The sequence below is a fragment of the Ruditapes philippinarum genome, unplaced genomic scaffold, assembly GCF_026571515.1.
Source record: "Ruditapes philippinarum isolate M1 unplaced genomic scaffold, ASM2657151v2 ctg26_1_1_1_1, whole genome shotgun sequence".
NCBI lineage: Eukaryota > Metazoa > Mollusca > Bivalvia > Venerida > Veneridae > Ruditapes > Ruditapes philippinarum.
Window position 1 is genome coordinate 471,991 of NW_026865626.1, and position 14,698 is coordinate 486,688.

Consider the following 14,698-nt stretch of genomic DNA (forward strand, 5'->3'; position numbering starts at 1 on the left):
AGCTTAGATACTTGGTAAATAATATCATAAGTACGTCTTTTACCAAAGTTGTTCAAATGTTGCCCCTAGTGAAATAGCACCAGGGTGTCATAGGTTTTCCTTAAATGTATAAACATGTATAGATAATAACTTGAGAAGAAATAAGCCTAGATTTGTGTTCGAAATTGATTGTAACCAGAAGATGACTTCTATTGAGTTCAGTAGATTAAAATCACATGGTCTTGATGTCAAGCAATGTATACCTCAGTGCTTGCAGTGCTTTGATTTGTATAATGTATTGTAGCTTAAATTGATAATGTTTGGTAAAGATAGGCAAATTCTTGTGTATTATATACATGTATTCATATGCTTTTTAAGTAATTTCGTATCTCAAATTAAACATTCTCACATCACATAAACCATTATTTTGTAATTATATATATTCATGTCATGTGTCATTTATGTATTATATGTTGTATTTGTATATTTAATATGGTGATGAGCTTTTTATGCTTAAACCAAGAAATAAAGTTTCTGTTCTGTTCTGTTCTTATTTTAGCAATTTTCTTATTGAAATGTTTATAAAAAAACAGCAGCATATTAGACATAGACTGATCTGACAGGTTCTTGCAGGTTTTCTTGTTTGAAGACTCCTCACACACTAATAGCATAGGTATATCATTCTCGCTATATATTTGGCTGGAAATTGTTTTTCTGTTTTAACGTCTTTTAACATATTTTGAGTCATATTAAGCCTAGCCCGAGAATCGTAGCAGCCACCGCTGGATTACTTATCCGATACTGTAAAAACCTTCTTTCAATGAGCTATAGTTGAAAAAAGGTTTTAATACACCAGTCGTTTATAACTCCGGTCATCATTATCTTGTAAAATCATCACTTTTCAAATAGAGAACATACACGTAAAATGATGAAGATTACAGAAGGTATGAGAAGGAAATTATGATATGATGATGTAAGTTTTGTTCGTTCACCTGTTTGTTTTTTGTTTTTGTTTTTTAGGGCTTTACGTCACATCGACACAGTATAGGTCATATCGCGACGTTCCAGCTTTACTGGTGGAGGAAGACCTCAGGTGCCCTTCGGTGCATTATTTCAGGCACGAACGGGCACCTGAGTAGAACCACCGACGTTCCGTAAGCTAGCTGGATAGCTTCCCCACATGAAAGAATCCAAAGTCCCTGTCGGGACTCGAACCCACAGCGGTGAGGGGCAAGTGGTTTGAAGTCAACGACCTTAACCACTCGGCCACGGACGCCCCTTAATTTACGTTGGAAATCCGTATGACATTAGATAAAAGGAGCTAACTAAAACATATGGAAATGAATGAACGTTTGAAATAGTTACGCGGAAAAATAAACGACGTGCGAGTAATAGTATAATAATACTGAGGATTTTTCTGACAGCTGTTGCTTTGAACAAGTACTTCTTATAAGAAGAATTATATTTAAGTGACCACATAACTAACAAAGGACATTACTGTTAAAGATGTCAAAATCTGTTTATCCAAGAAAACATTTATGAGGAGAAACAACTTTAATCGTCCCTTGCAACAAGATTTGTTAATACTTGATCGGTCATTTGCCGAAAGGACAAACAAATTAAGTGCAATTCAAAATTTATTTAAAATCACTTATAGTTTAAAACACCTATCAATTTACTTCTCCCGTTTAGCTTTTTATCAAAAGCAATGGAGAATCATATTCAATGTTATATGCAATCGTCTCGCTCCGGTATTATTTATTATCATTAATTCTATTGGTAAGCACGAAGAAAATGTTCATATTGTCAAGTATACAGCTAAATAAAAATCTTTGCTAACTTTGGTTAAGAATCATCGAGTTGGCTGCAGTGGAACAAGAAGGTATTTCCCAAATTCATCAACTGTGTCAACCGCTACGCATGCGTGTACAGCCCCTTGTTTTCCAAGAAACACCGCCTCGTCGTTTATTGGATAAACTGGTTGGTGCCAAATGTCAGCGTGAATCTGTACACCAAAACTTCCGTCAAAATAAAAGGCAACAAAATTATCCATTTTAATATCGTCACCAGGTAGGGCAAGTAAAGCTATAAAGGGGTCTCTATTCTTTGGAAAGAATACTTGACCGCCATCCGGGTGATAATTGGCTTCCCTCACGAGCACGTGCGTCCGGTTTGATGGGGACACATTAGCTGGCAGCCTGCCAGTGACATAGTCTCCTCCTACTGCGTTATTTATAGCCGTGCACTGATCCCCGACCCACTTATACGAGAAGTCACCACTGCATTCACCACCCATTGCTCCAGTGCCAGGACACAGTTTGCGATGACCTAGAAATTAAGAAATTGCAGCACATAAGGATTAACAAACTTTCCCTGAGAAGAACTAGGTCTCTTTCATCATGATGAAACTTAATATATAACCAGATTATTTCCGACCACTTACATATCTTCACAGTGGAAGTTTATCCGCCTACAAGAATCTATATTCAGCAACGGCTAGACTTTATAATGTAGACTCGAATGAAAGAAGATTGTGGAAAGATCATTAAAATATGTAAAGAATTTTTAGGAACTACGTATTATCTTCCGTGTGGTTGGTTTTAAAAAGAATTTAAACGACCTCAAAATGTACGGATAAAACAGTTCGGTTATGGGTAAGGTGGTTGCAGTAAGGTATAATGGTTCTTGCCTGGCCATACTTAATAACCCCTCCTAAAGCAAGTTTAAAAAAAACCAGCAGAATGAGAAGATGCATGCTTGTCATCCAAACTTATAATCCATACTATTAGTTAAGTCGCAAAATAGAAATTAACCTCAGTACGTAAAGCATTAGACCTACATTCTTCGTGATTCGCAATGCAAGTTCCGAGTCTAGGCGCGGCAAATGTTATTCCCGGCGATTCAGTTCTAAAATCAAACGTCCATTGCACAAATGTTTCTAATGCTATTTTTGGAGAAGATATAAATTTGGAAAGCAACGAGTTAGTGGATAAGAATATAAATGCGTAAGGTAACTGTCCAGCGGTATATGATCATAGTACTTCTAAACTGGCACTTAACCAAACAAAACCAAATAAACCTATTGTCAACGGAATGGCTAGATACACAGTTGACGGTTTCTATTCTTTAACAACATCGCGTTTGAAGAGGGAACGGACTACACAGCGACACAAACGTTTTAGTATCAGCAATTACTTTTTCCCCTTTCTTTTCGTTAGTCTTAAGTCACATCAACATCCTGATATCTCAGCTTTAATGGTGTTTTCATTAAGACATCAACTGCCCTTACACTCATCATTGCCGTCATGAGGATAGAACTACTGACCTTCAGTTGGCCAGCTGGATAGTTTTCTCACATGAAAAAAAAACGAAGTCCATAGATGCATTTAAAAAAAAACAGTGGTTAGGTGCAGGTGACACGAAGTCAGGTCGAAATATGGTGATTGTGGTGTGACTTAAAACCAAACCATAAAACACGAAGTCAGCCACCTGAACCATTCAGTCATTGAATACCCACCCCCGCCCTCCAAAACCAACTTTACATGTCAGCGGAGAAAAAAAAATCGCCAAATTCTATGGAATCTATACTAATAAAGCGTGCAAACCTTTAACCGGCCAGGGTGTAATCTCGACTTTCTCATTCTCGAAATCTGTGACAATTGTTCCGTAACCTTTCAGCGTCTCTGCAGTTGCAGTTACCAAAGGAACTGGAAATGGTTCTCCATATTTTGGATCAAGCGCATCTTCGTAACTGGCATATCCACTCATTGTGATTTCTATAGCTGTTACGAGTACAGGTTTGTGTTTCCTTCAGCAAAAATAGAAATTATCAATAGTAAAATCTTTATTTACTTTATTTCACTCTTACTGTTTTACACTATAAATTTGATATTTGTATTATATGCCCTATTCATGTGGTTACTAAAATTATTTTAAAAGTTGTGAACAACTTTGGTACAGTCATTGCATGCAAGGCATACACAATGCAAACTAAATAAGAAAATTGTTGGACTCATTTGATGTTAAAACTATAGCACGTGTTTGTTTAGATCAAAACTGGTATGAAATGAAATTGAGTAACATCTTGTTAATAAATGTTATTTCTAATGTTTTCTTCTTGGAGTGCCCGAGCAGAATTATGTTGCTAAGAAACCACGAGGCCTTATAATTGATTTGTTTTTGTAGTGAATCTAAAATTGTTAGAATACACAACCATCAAAACAATGAATAAGTTCATTAAAATCTTTCAATAAGGCAGTTTGACGGGGACGAGGCAATGTGATTACAATAAAGTAACTTAAAAGAAATTCCTAGCAAATTCTTCGTCTGTATTACAAAAGATGTGCATCTGACACAATAAATGGGTTTTCTAATATGCAATCTAGCTATCATAACTACAGCTAGTAACTAAAAGTTACAACGACGGATTGCAGTAGACTCTAACTGAAATGAATAGTAGCACATTTACTTTGATGAATCGGCTATCTATTTAACAGCCAAGTAAATCGACTGGTTAAAAGATAGGTTCAAACATTCATCAGTAAATATTTAGGCGCGTCAGTGGTCCAATGGTTAGGGTAGTTCACTTAAAACCACTTGCCCCCTTATCGCTGTGGGTTAGAATCCCGACAGGAACTTTGGATTCTTTCATGTGACGAAGCTATTTAGCTATCTAAAGGAACGTCAATGGTTCTAATCGGGTACCTGTTCGATCCTGAAACAATGCATTGAAGGGCGGCCGAGGTCTTCTACCGCCAAAGAAGCAGATAAGTAATCACATGACTTAAACTGTTTTGGTGCAAAAAAAAGTTTACAAGCTTTTACCGAATTAAACTGATCTAAAAGGGCCAAGTTAATTTTGTAAATGCATAATAATCACGGGGGAGAAAGTGTTACACAAAGGATGGAGTTCTTATGATAACTTGTTCAGGAGTTCTTATGATAACTGTCACGGAGTTCGTCGGAAAACATCTGTATCTACTACAAAAAACTCGTCAAAAATGGTTATTTTCATCGTTCAAAAATGAGTTTAGGTGCTAATTTAAACTTTAATGATTAAGCTTGTCTTACATTTTGTATTATGTGTCAAAAACTAATTCACGGGCCATTTTTCATCGCCTCTTGCTTCAAATCTGGTAGTTTTGAGTAAAATTTCCAAATTACTTGTCAATTCACAAGTTTTGACCGGTTTATTTCTGGCCTTCATCCTTGCCATACATAATTACCTAATTATAATGCAAAATTGCAAACATAAAGCACCGGCTTACAGATTTATACCCGATTTTTCAAATGTCTTGTTCTTGTGATAACTCTGAAGATGTCACAGAGTTCTTATGATAACTTTTGTTATTGCCATTGTGTTCCTTGCGCTAAATCACGGCACGTTTTGGCGTTTATTATCATTCAATAAGATTGTTAATCATTATGAAATGCAGTACGATCATCTTTTGCACAAAAATGTGGATAAAACGTTGGTTTTAAGTGTCTGCAAAGGATAAATAGGTGATAGGCTATCATCTACAGTAAAAATTGAACCAGCGGCCACTGATATTCAGCAGTATAATGGCTTAAACCACAAAACAAAAATGTCTCAAAACGTACACGTTGTTCTCAGTTTCACATGTTTTAAGCAACCACCTTTCTTAAGAACTAAGTTTGACTATATATTTTTGTTATCAATTACAGCAAAAGTAGTTTCCTCCACTAAGATTACAAAGGGGAAATACTCATCAAACATCGACAGAAAAATATACATGAAAATACCATATTTGAGTATTTCAAAGCGCATTTTATCACGTACATAAATGCCCTATTTGTTTCATAGCAGATTCCTGCCACAAATCGCACTTTTTAACAAATAAAATAAAAATCTGTCTACCGAAGAGTGCAAACTTTGACAGAACAAAGCTAGGTTCCTGTCCAGCATTACCTTGTTTTAATGTTGCTCTTTTATTTTACATTTTAATGGAATAAAGGCCTGAGATGTAACATCTTTGCTCACATTTTTTTTCTAAATTTCATAGCAGTTTTCCGGACCTATATTATTTTGAATAGAATTCAGTCACCAATAAGCAATGTTAAGCTGGGTTTTTCAAATAGATATAACTTCCCAAATTTTTCTGTGTCGTCTTCAAATATATTGTTTAAAAGTAGTGATTTAACTAGAATGGGATTTCAGTTCTTGTGCATGGGCATTCAAACTGGAATTCCCCAGGTGTTGCTTATAAGTGTCGCAAGTTCTCTACTGTAACTTAAAACAACAGACAAAACTTTAAAACATATTAATCGCTGTACTATTATAACTGCTGTTTTACATAGAAAACAAATGTTTCATTGATTGATGCAGTAACATAGATGCTTAACTGAGAAAAAATAGACTGTATGCCTTGAGGACCAGAATACTGCTAGGAGCCGGAAACTGCTAGGAAAACAGTACATAAATCCTTTTTCCAGGCTACGAAATCTGCGTCAATCAAAAAAAAAATACTATGAAAAAGAAACGGGAGTAAGAAATAATATCTCTTGAACTAAAATTCACTCAAAACCAACGTTATATATCCTATTTTTTGCGCAAAGGATGAGCGTACTACATTTGATAATGATTTATAATCTCATTGAATAATAAAAAAACGCTAAAACGTGCCGTGATTTAGCGCAAAAACACAATGTCAATAACAAAAGTTATCATAAGAACTCTGTGACATCTTCAGAGTTATCACAAGAACTCCGGGACATTTGAAAAATCGGGTATAAATCTGTTAGCCGGTGCTTTATGTTTGCAATTTTGCATTACAATAATTATTAGGTAATTATGTCTGGCAAGGATGAAGACCAGAAATAAACCGGTCAATACTTGTGAATTGGCAAATAGTTTGGAAATTTTACTGAAAACTACCAGATTTGATGCAAGAGGCGATGAAAAATGGCCTGTGAATTAGATTTTGTAACTTTTTGATACATAATACAAGATGTAAGACAAGCTTAATCATTAAGTTTAATTTAGCACCTAAAACTCATTTTTGAAAGATGAAAATAACCATTTTTAACGAGTGTTTTTGTAGTATATACAGATGTTTTCCGATGAACTCCGTGACAGTTATCACAAGAACTCCTGAACAAGTTATCATAAGAACTCCATCCTTCGTGTAACACTTCCTCCCCCGTGATAATGAACGCTAACCTATACATAAAGTCCACTTGTATTAAAGTTTAATTGATAATGCATGTATATCAGGACGTTTTGTATAAACAGGTATAATAAGTTACAACTTATACAGCAATATAATTATAGATCTATCACATTAATTATCTGTTAAACCAATATGACCATGTGACACAACATGAACTTTGGCTAGATCCAAAAAAGTGTCTTTTAGTGTTATTTATATTTATTCAAAAAAGTCATATCTAACACAAATGAAGGCAAGACAACAATATAATTGTCAAAGTAACTTTTTTACCTTAATCCGTCCAGTCAACACAAATCGGGTACAAAGTACGGTTTATTAGCAAGGGAGAAAACTAATATTGAACTAACGAGGTTTCAATCGTGTTATTATCGTTGAATGACCCGAAATATTTTTAAAGTTCTAACGCCCGATCTATTTTGTCTGTTTAAAGTTGGGTCGACACTTTTCGGGTCATATGGCAGATTGTTAGGGTTTTTTTGGCAAATGTAAAATGGACCTGCAGCATTTAGTATTTATTTAGTATTGACTGAAGAAACTCATCAAATTTATTATAGAAATTAGGTATCTCTTGCGCGAAATAGACTTTTAAAAACTACATATGTACCATTTTTATAAATGTTAAATAGGTATAGGATTCATTTTTATCAGCTATAAATTTTAAAGTTCTGCTAGTTCCATTGTAAATAACACACTTTGATATGAATTGTATACGTGTACTTGTAAGTCGACCAGAATAAAATTCGTAACTTAAGACATTTTGTTGTTGTTGATCGTCGAAAATGTCCAAATTCGACGACATTTAATTAAGTTTTACGACGTGTTTGACACAACCTCGTATGCTTTGATCCGAAAATATTTAGGCACAAATATGATAATGACCTGTCGACCCTTACGCTTTTCCAATCATAGCAGTAAAAATTCACATGTTGTCTGACAAATGTGGAGGACGGGCATGTTTAGAAAATATTGTACAAATTTGCTCCAGATGGACGTAGTCTGTTGTAGAATTGTTAAATATTCTTCAGCACAAAGCTCTTGCAAAACTTTCCATTGACAGTTCTGTCTTTTTGCAATGGAATCTAACCACTTTATGCACCCTCCCAATTAAAATTATTGCATACAACACTTTATATGCGCTTTTGCTCCGTCTATTTGTCTATGTGAAGGAGCCCTCGGTATAATGATATTGGCAATCACGAAAAAAATCATATTGTCAAGATCTGTAACACTAATAATAAAGCTTACATTAAAATCTTTGGTATCATTAGCATTTGTAGGTCATTTAGAATCAATAAGATGGTTTTAGTGGAACAAGCAAATTAGTCAACTGTATCAACATCAATACATGCGTAAACCGCGCCTTGTTTTCCTAGAAACACTGCCTCGTCGTTTAATGGATGCACGGGGTGATGCCAGACCAAAACTTCCGTCGAAATAAAGGCAACGAAATTATCCATTTTAATATTGTCATAAGGCAAGGCAGGTAAAGCTATCAAAGGATCTCTATTCTTTGGAAAGAAACGAGCATGTGCGTCCGGTTTGACGGAGACAAATTTACTGGTAGTCTGCCTGTTACATAGTGTCCGTCTACTGCGTTATTATAGCCGTGCATTGGTCCCCAACCCACTTATACGAAAAGTCTCCACTGCATTCGCCAGCCATTACTTCAATACCTGCACACAGTTTGCGATGACCTAAAATTAAGATATTTGTAATTTGTAACATCTGGATTTGTCTCTTTAATGCTTCTTTACGACAGAGGTTGGATCAATGTTTGTGGAAAAATATAATGATGTAAGGCAACATGAATGTCCGCTCATTGTGATTTCTAACTTTTAAGAATACAGGTTTGTGATTCTTCAATGTAAACAGAAAGTATTATTTTTTTATCTTTTATGTTATTATATTCCTATTGCTTGTCACTAAATATTTCATATTTGTACCTTTACCCAAGTCAACTGTGATTTTTGAAATCATTTAAACCATTTTGGAAATATCAACACACATGTAATAGGGGCACCCAGACTTACTGCCTTAACATTTCACGTGGAACACACTGCAAACTTATCGTTGTGCTTATGATAAAAACATAAAGTGCGCGTTGTTTAAAGAAAAAAAGACTACATTGTATTATTTGATAAAAATGAATAAACGTAACACACGTTCACACGTTAGTTTCGAAAATCGCAGCCAATTAAATGCCAAAGTTTTGTCTTTCAGTCATTCAAACAGTTGGGTGTTGTTTCTCTTTTTATTTTTATTTTTTTATTTTTATTTTTTATTTATTTTTTTTTTTTTGGTAAATCCATGGCGGTACATAATTCAAAAACATGGAATGTTATTCAAAATAGACCGTTGGAAGATATTCAAAATAGACAAAGGCGAATTTAGTAGCGCTTAAAAAAACAAGATATGTTTGTAAAACATGTATGCCCCCTATCAGCAGCCAATTAGTCATGTGATAAGGTTATTATGCATGACTTCTGACCCAGTGATCAAACAATTAATAAGGGTTATCAAGTATCTACTGGTCATGACCTTAACCTTTGACCCCTTGACCCAAAACTCAATAGGGGTCATCTGCTGGTCACGACCAATCATCATACAAAGTTTGAAGTTCCTAGGCCTAAGCGTTTTTAGTTAATTGATCAGAAACCGTTTTTACCTACAAGGTCAACGTGACCTTGACCTTTGACCCCTTGACCCCAAAATCAATAGGTCATCTGCTGGTCATGACCAATCACCATACCAAGTTTGAAGTTCCTAGGCCTAAGGGTTCTTTAGTTATTGATCGGAAACCGTTTTAACATACAAGGTCAATGTGACCTTTGACCCCTTGACTCCAAAATCAATAGGGGTTATCTACTGATCATGACCAATCACCATACCAAGTTTGAAGTTCCTAGGCCTTAAAGTTCTTTAGTTATTGATCGGAAACCGTTTTTCCTTACAAGGTCAATGTGACCTTGACCTTTGACCCCTTGACTCCAAAATCAATAGGGGTTATCTACTGATCATGACCAATCACCATACCAAGTTTGAAGTTCCTAGGCCTTAAAGTTCTTTAGTTATTGATTGGAAACCGTTTTTGCTTACAAGGTCAATGTGACCTTGACCTTTGACACCTTGACCCCAAAATTAATAGGGGTCATCTACTGATCATGACCAATCACCATACCAAGTTTGAAGTTCCTAGGCCTTAAAGTTCTTTAGTTATTGATCGGAAACCGTTTTTCCTTACAAGGTCAATGTGACCTTGACCTTTGACCACTTGACCCCAAAATCAATAGGGGTCATCTACTTATCATGACCAATCACCATACCAAGTTTGAAGTTCCTAGGCCAAAGCGTTCTTTAGTTATTGATCAGAAACCGTTTTTACTTACAATGTCAATGTGACCTTGACCTTTGACCCCTTGATCCCAAAATCAATAGGGGTAATCTGCTGGTCATGACAAATCACCATACCAAGTTTGAAGTTCCTAGGCCTAAGCGTTCTTAAATTATTGATCAGAAACCGTTTTTACTTACAAGGTCAATGTGACCTTGACCTTTGACCCTTGACCCAAAACTCAATAGGGGTCATCTGCTGGTCACGACCAATCATCATACAAAGTTTGAAGTTCCTAGGCCTAAGCCTTTTTAGTTAATTGATCGGAAACCGTTTTTACCTACAAGGTCCATGTGACCTTGACCTTTGACCCCTTGACCCAAAAATCAATAGGTCATCTGCTGGTCATGACCAATCACCATACCAAGTTTGAAGTTCCTAGGCCTAAGGGTTCTTAAGTTATTGATTGGAAAGCATTTTTACCTACAAGGTCAATGTGACCTTGCCCTTTGACCCCATAACCCCAATATCAATAGGGGTCATCTGCTGGTCATGACCAATCACCATACCAAGTTTGAAGTTCCTAGGCCTAAGGGTTCTTTAGTATTGATCAGAAACCGTTTTTACCTAAGAGGTCAATGTGACCTTGACCTTTGAACCCTTGACCCCAAAATCAATAGGGGTCATCTACTGATCATGACCAATCACCATATCAAGTTTGAAGTCCCTAGGCCTAAGGGTTCTTTCGTTATTGATCGGAAACCGTTTTTACCTACAAGGTCAATGTGACCTTGACCTTTGACCCCTTAACCCCAAAATCAATAGGGGTCATCTGCTGGTCATAACCAATCACCATACCAAGTTTGAAGTTCCTAGGCCTAAGGGTTCTTTTGTTATTGATCAGAAACCGTTTTTACCCAAGAGGTCAATGTGACCTTGACCTTTGACACCTTGACTCCAAAATCAATAGGGGTTATCTACTGATCATGACCAATCACCATACCAAGTTTGAAGTTCCTAGGCCTTAAAGTTCTTTAGTTATTGATTGGAAACCGTTTTTGCTTACAAGGTCAATGTGACCTTGACCTTTGACACCTTGACCCCAAAATTAATAGGGGTCATCTACTGATCATGACCAATCACCATACCAAGTTTGAAGTCCTAGGCCTTAAAGTTCTTTAGTTATTGATCGGAAACCGTTTTTCCTTACAAGGTCAATGTGACCTTGACCTTTGACCCCTTGACCCCAAAATCAATAGGGGTCATCTACTGATCATGACCAATCACCATACCAAGTTTGAAGTTCCTAGGCCTTAAGGTTCTTTAGTTATTGATCGGAAACCGTTTTTGCTTACAAGGTCAATGTGACCTTGACCTTTGACCCCTTGACCCCAAAATCAATAGGGTTCATCTACTGGTCATGACCAATCACCATACCAAGTTTGAAGTTCCTAGGCCTAAGGGTTCTTTAGTTATCACTCGGAAACCATTTGGTCTACGGACCGACGGACCGACGGACCGACAAGTGCAAAGCAATATACCCCCTTTTCTTCGAAATGGGGGCATAATTAAAGGTCTCTAAAATTCAGAAGAGACACTTTGTAAAGGCATACATGGCAGTTGTAATTTAATGTTTTGACTGTGATACAACAAATTCATAACAAAGACATATGGGATACGTTTTAAAAGGAAATCGATCAGTCAGTAATTTTTCTAGCAGAAAACCAGGGTAAACACAGGATATTTTATAGGCTAAATTTTAACTAGTTTTTATTTGTATTTACTATATGCATCAAGGATCTGTCCTTGGACCTTTGCTTTTCATCATATATATAAATGATCTACCACTCCATTTGAAAACCTCAGAGGCAGATCTTTTTGCTGATGACACTACTCTTACAGCAGCAGGTCTCTCTATACAAGATTTACATGATAAACTCCAAGCTGACCTTGACAATGTAAATCTGAGGTGCAAACAGAATGCAATGATGCTAAACTCAAAGAAAACAAAAGCAATGAACCTGTCATCCAATAAAAATAAACAACAATTACAACCACTACACCTGCAAGAACATGAAATTGAATTTACTGAAACTGAAAAGTTATTAGGTGTACATATTGACAATAACCTTAAGTGGAAAACCCAAGTAGATAAGACGTTAAAGAAATGCAATACTCAGTTGTACCTTCTTCTAAGAATAAAACAATACCTTGATGTAAACGCAAGAAAACTGTTCTTTAATGCTTATATCTTACCACATTTAGATTATTGTTGTACAGTCTGGGGAAACTGTAGCAATGAACAGATTGTGGATATAATAAACTTTCAGAAAAGAGCTGCAAGAATCATTCTTGACAAAAGTTATGATGCCCCATCTACTGAATTATTTAATGAATTAAATTGGATAAAAATTGATGAAAGAATAAGATACAAGAAAGCTGTCATTATGTATAAATCATTAAACAATGCTTCATTTCCAAAGTACATGAAAAACAAATTTCAATTTATTCACCAAAGACATGAACGTAACCTTAGGTCAGCAAAAAATTCAGATTTATTTATACCTCAACCAAAAAAAGAAATTTTTAGAAAATCTCTGATTTACTCGGGCCCCAAACTATGGAATAATATCCCTCTCTCCATTCGTAAATCTGAAACTGTTGGAAAATTCCAAGCGTCCTATATCAGTTGGAATCTCTCTTAAGTACCTTGATCTTACATAGATTTAGTGTAAGGTAATGTGTGTTCATGCATTGTACATGTATTTTGAATATGTATTGTGTTTTTAATTACTTACTTACTTACCTTACTTACTTCCTTACCTTACCTTACCTTACCTTACCTTACCTTACCTTACCTTACCTTACCTTACCTTACTTTACCTTACTTTACTTTACTTTACTTTACTTTACTTTACTTTACTTTACTTTACTTACTTACTTACTTACTTACTTACTTACTTACTTACTTACTTACTTACTTACTTACTTACTTACTTACTTACTTACTTACTTACTTACTTACTTACTTACTTACTTACTTACTTACTTACTTACTTACTTACTTACTTACTTACTTACTTACTTACTTACTTACTTACCTTACTTACTTACCTTACTTACTTACTTACTTACTGAGCTGTGTAACAGAATATAGACATGAAAATCAAAATCTTAGCCAGTCATACTTAAAATGATATTAATAATCGGAAAAGTGTTTCTCTTTAACCCGGCCTTCCCTTCTCTTAATGGGTAAGCAGTGTTCAGAATTGAGCCTTTGAAAAGATGTATAACGTGTACAATAGAATGCTGCAGGAAAAGAAAGCAGTGCAGGAAAGTAACTAGAAAAGCGCTGCTGAAATTGATAGCAATTGTTCACATATTGCATTAGATATTTCTCTAAAATGCAGTACATGTACATGTATATGCAAGTGCTTCTTATATACAATCTAGTTAGGTTACAATGATACTTACAATGACTAAAAGAAGTCGATTTGTTTATTTAAATAAATTGATTTACCTATACGTCCTAATATACGTATATATGCATAGAATGAATTCAGCCAGCGAGCCAAGTTCCTGTCACGTTAGCTATAAATCGATAACAATTCATGAAGTCGAACTTCAGCTAAATATAAAAATTTCTCCATGGCACGCGATAGATATTTTTAGACTTCAATGCCAATTTTTATTGTTTCTACAAATGAAGGCATTTCATCAAAAATTACCGAAGAAACGAAATTTACCCATTGAGTAGCAAGGGTGTTAACTTATATTGAACTAACTAATTTTCTATCGTGTGTAATCTTAAAATTATTTAGTGTCTGTTTAAAGTCGGGTCTACAAAGTCAGTCATGATATGCTTGCCTATCTGTTTATGAAATATTATGGATCTACAGCGTTTCGTAAACTGAAGAAAATAAACTATTTCATGAAAGAAGTTCTTTACAGTGCGTTTTATAGAGTTGTTATAATTCATGTCAAATATTAATGTAGCCTCTTTTTTCAACTATACCTTTGTATTCAGTTTGGAAGCACTGTCAGATGAGCGACTATGTAGAGACTTATTTTAAATAATTATGACCTTCACGTTATACACGATATAGCTTTCAAAATCGCATCTTCTCGGCTTTCGGAAAAGAAATTATTTTGATGCAGAGGTGTAACGATTGTAGCTTCCATTGCAAATGGCGCTCTG

At 35.4% G+C, this 14,698-nt stretch overlaps 1 protein-coding gene across 2 annotated transcripts; it reads right to left on the minus strand.

Moving 5' to 3' along the window:
- Positions 1 to 1,603: 1,603 nt before the first annotated feature.
- On the minus strand, positions 1,604 to 14,539 carry LOC132729795 (uncharacterized). 2 transcript variants are annotated; one of them, XM_060715615.1, is made up of 3 exons: positions 14,516 to 14,539; positions 3,585 to 3,787; positions 1,604 to 2,307 (listed from the first exon to the last, which is right to left on the minus strand). In XM_060715615.1, the coding sequence occupies exons 2-3, from the start codon at positions 3,745 to 3,747 to the stop codon at positions 1,832 to 1,834; spliced, it is 639 nt and encodes a 212-aa protein (XP_060571598.1). In that variant the 5' UTR covers positions 3,748 to 3,787; positions 14,516 to 14,539; the 3' UTR covers positions 1,604 to 1,831. The 2 variants fall into 2 exon arrangements, with proteins under 2 accessions (XP_060571598.1, XP_060571597.1); XM_060715614.1 differs by lacking the exon at positions 14,516 to 14,539 and adding an exon at positions 7,440 to 7,532.
- Between the last annotated feature and the right edge of the window lie 159 nt (positions 14,540 to 14,698).

Excerpts from the sequence above, each read along its gene's own strand:
- LOC132729795 (XM_060715615.1), bottom strand. The coding sequence starts at position 3,747 with ATGAGTGGATATGCCAGTTACGAAGATGCGCTTGATCCAAAATATGGA. Across the intron at positions 2,308-3,584 it reads TACACCCTGGCCGGTTAAAG|GTCATCGCAAACTGTGTCCT; the intron begins GTTTGCACGCTT and ends CTTAATTTCTAG.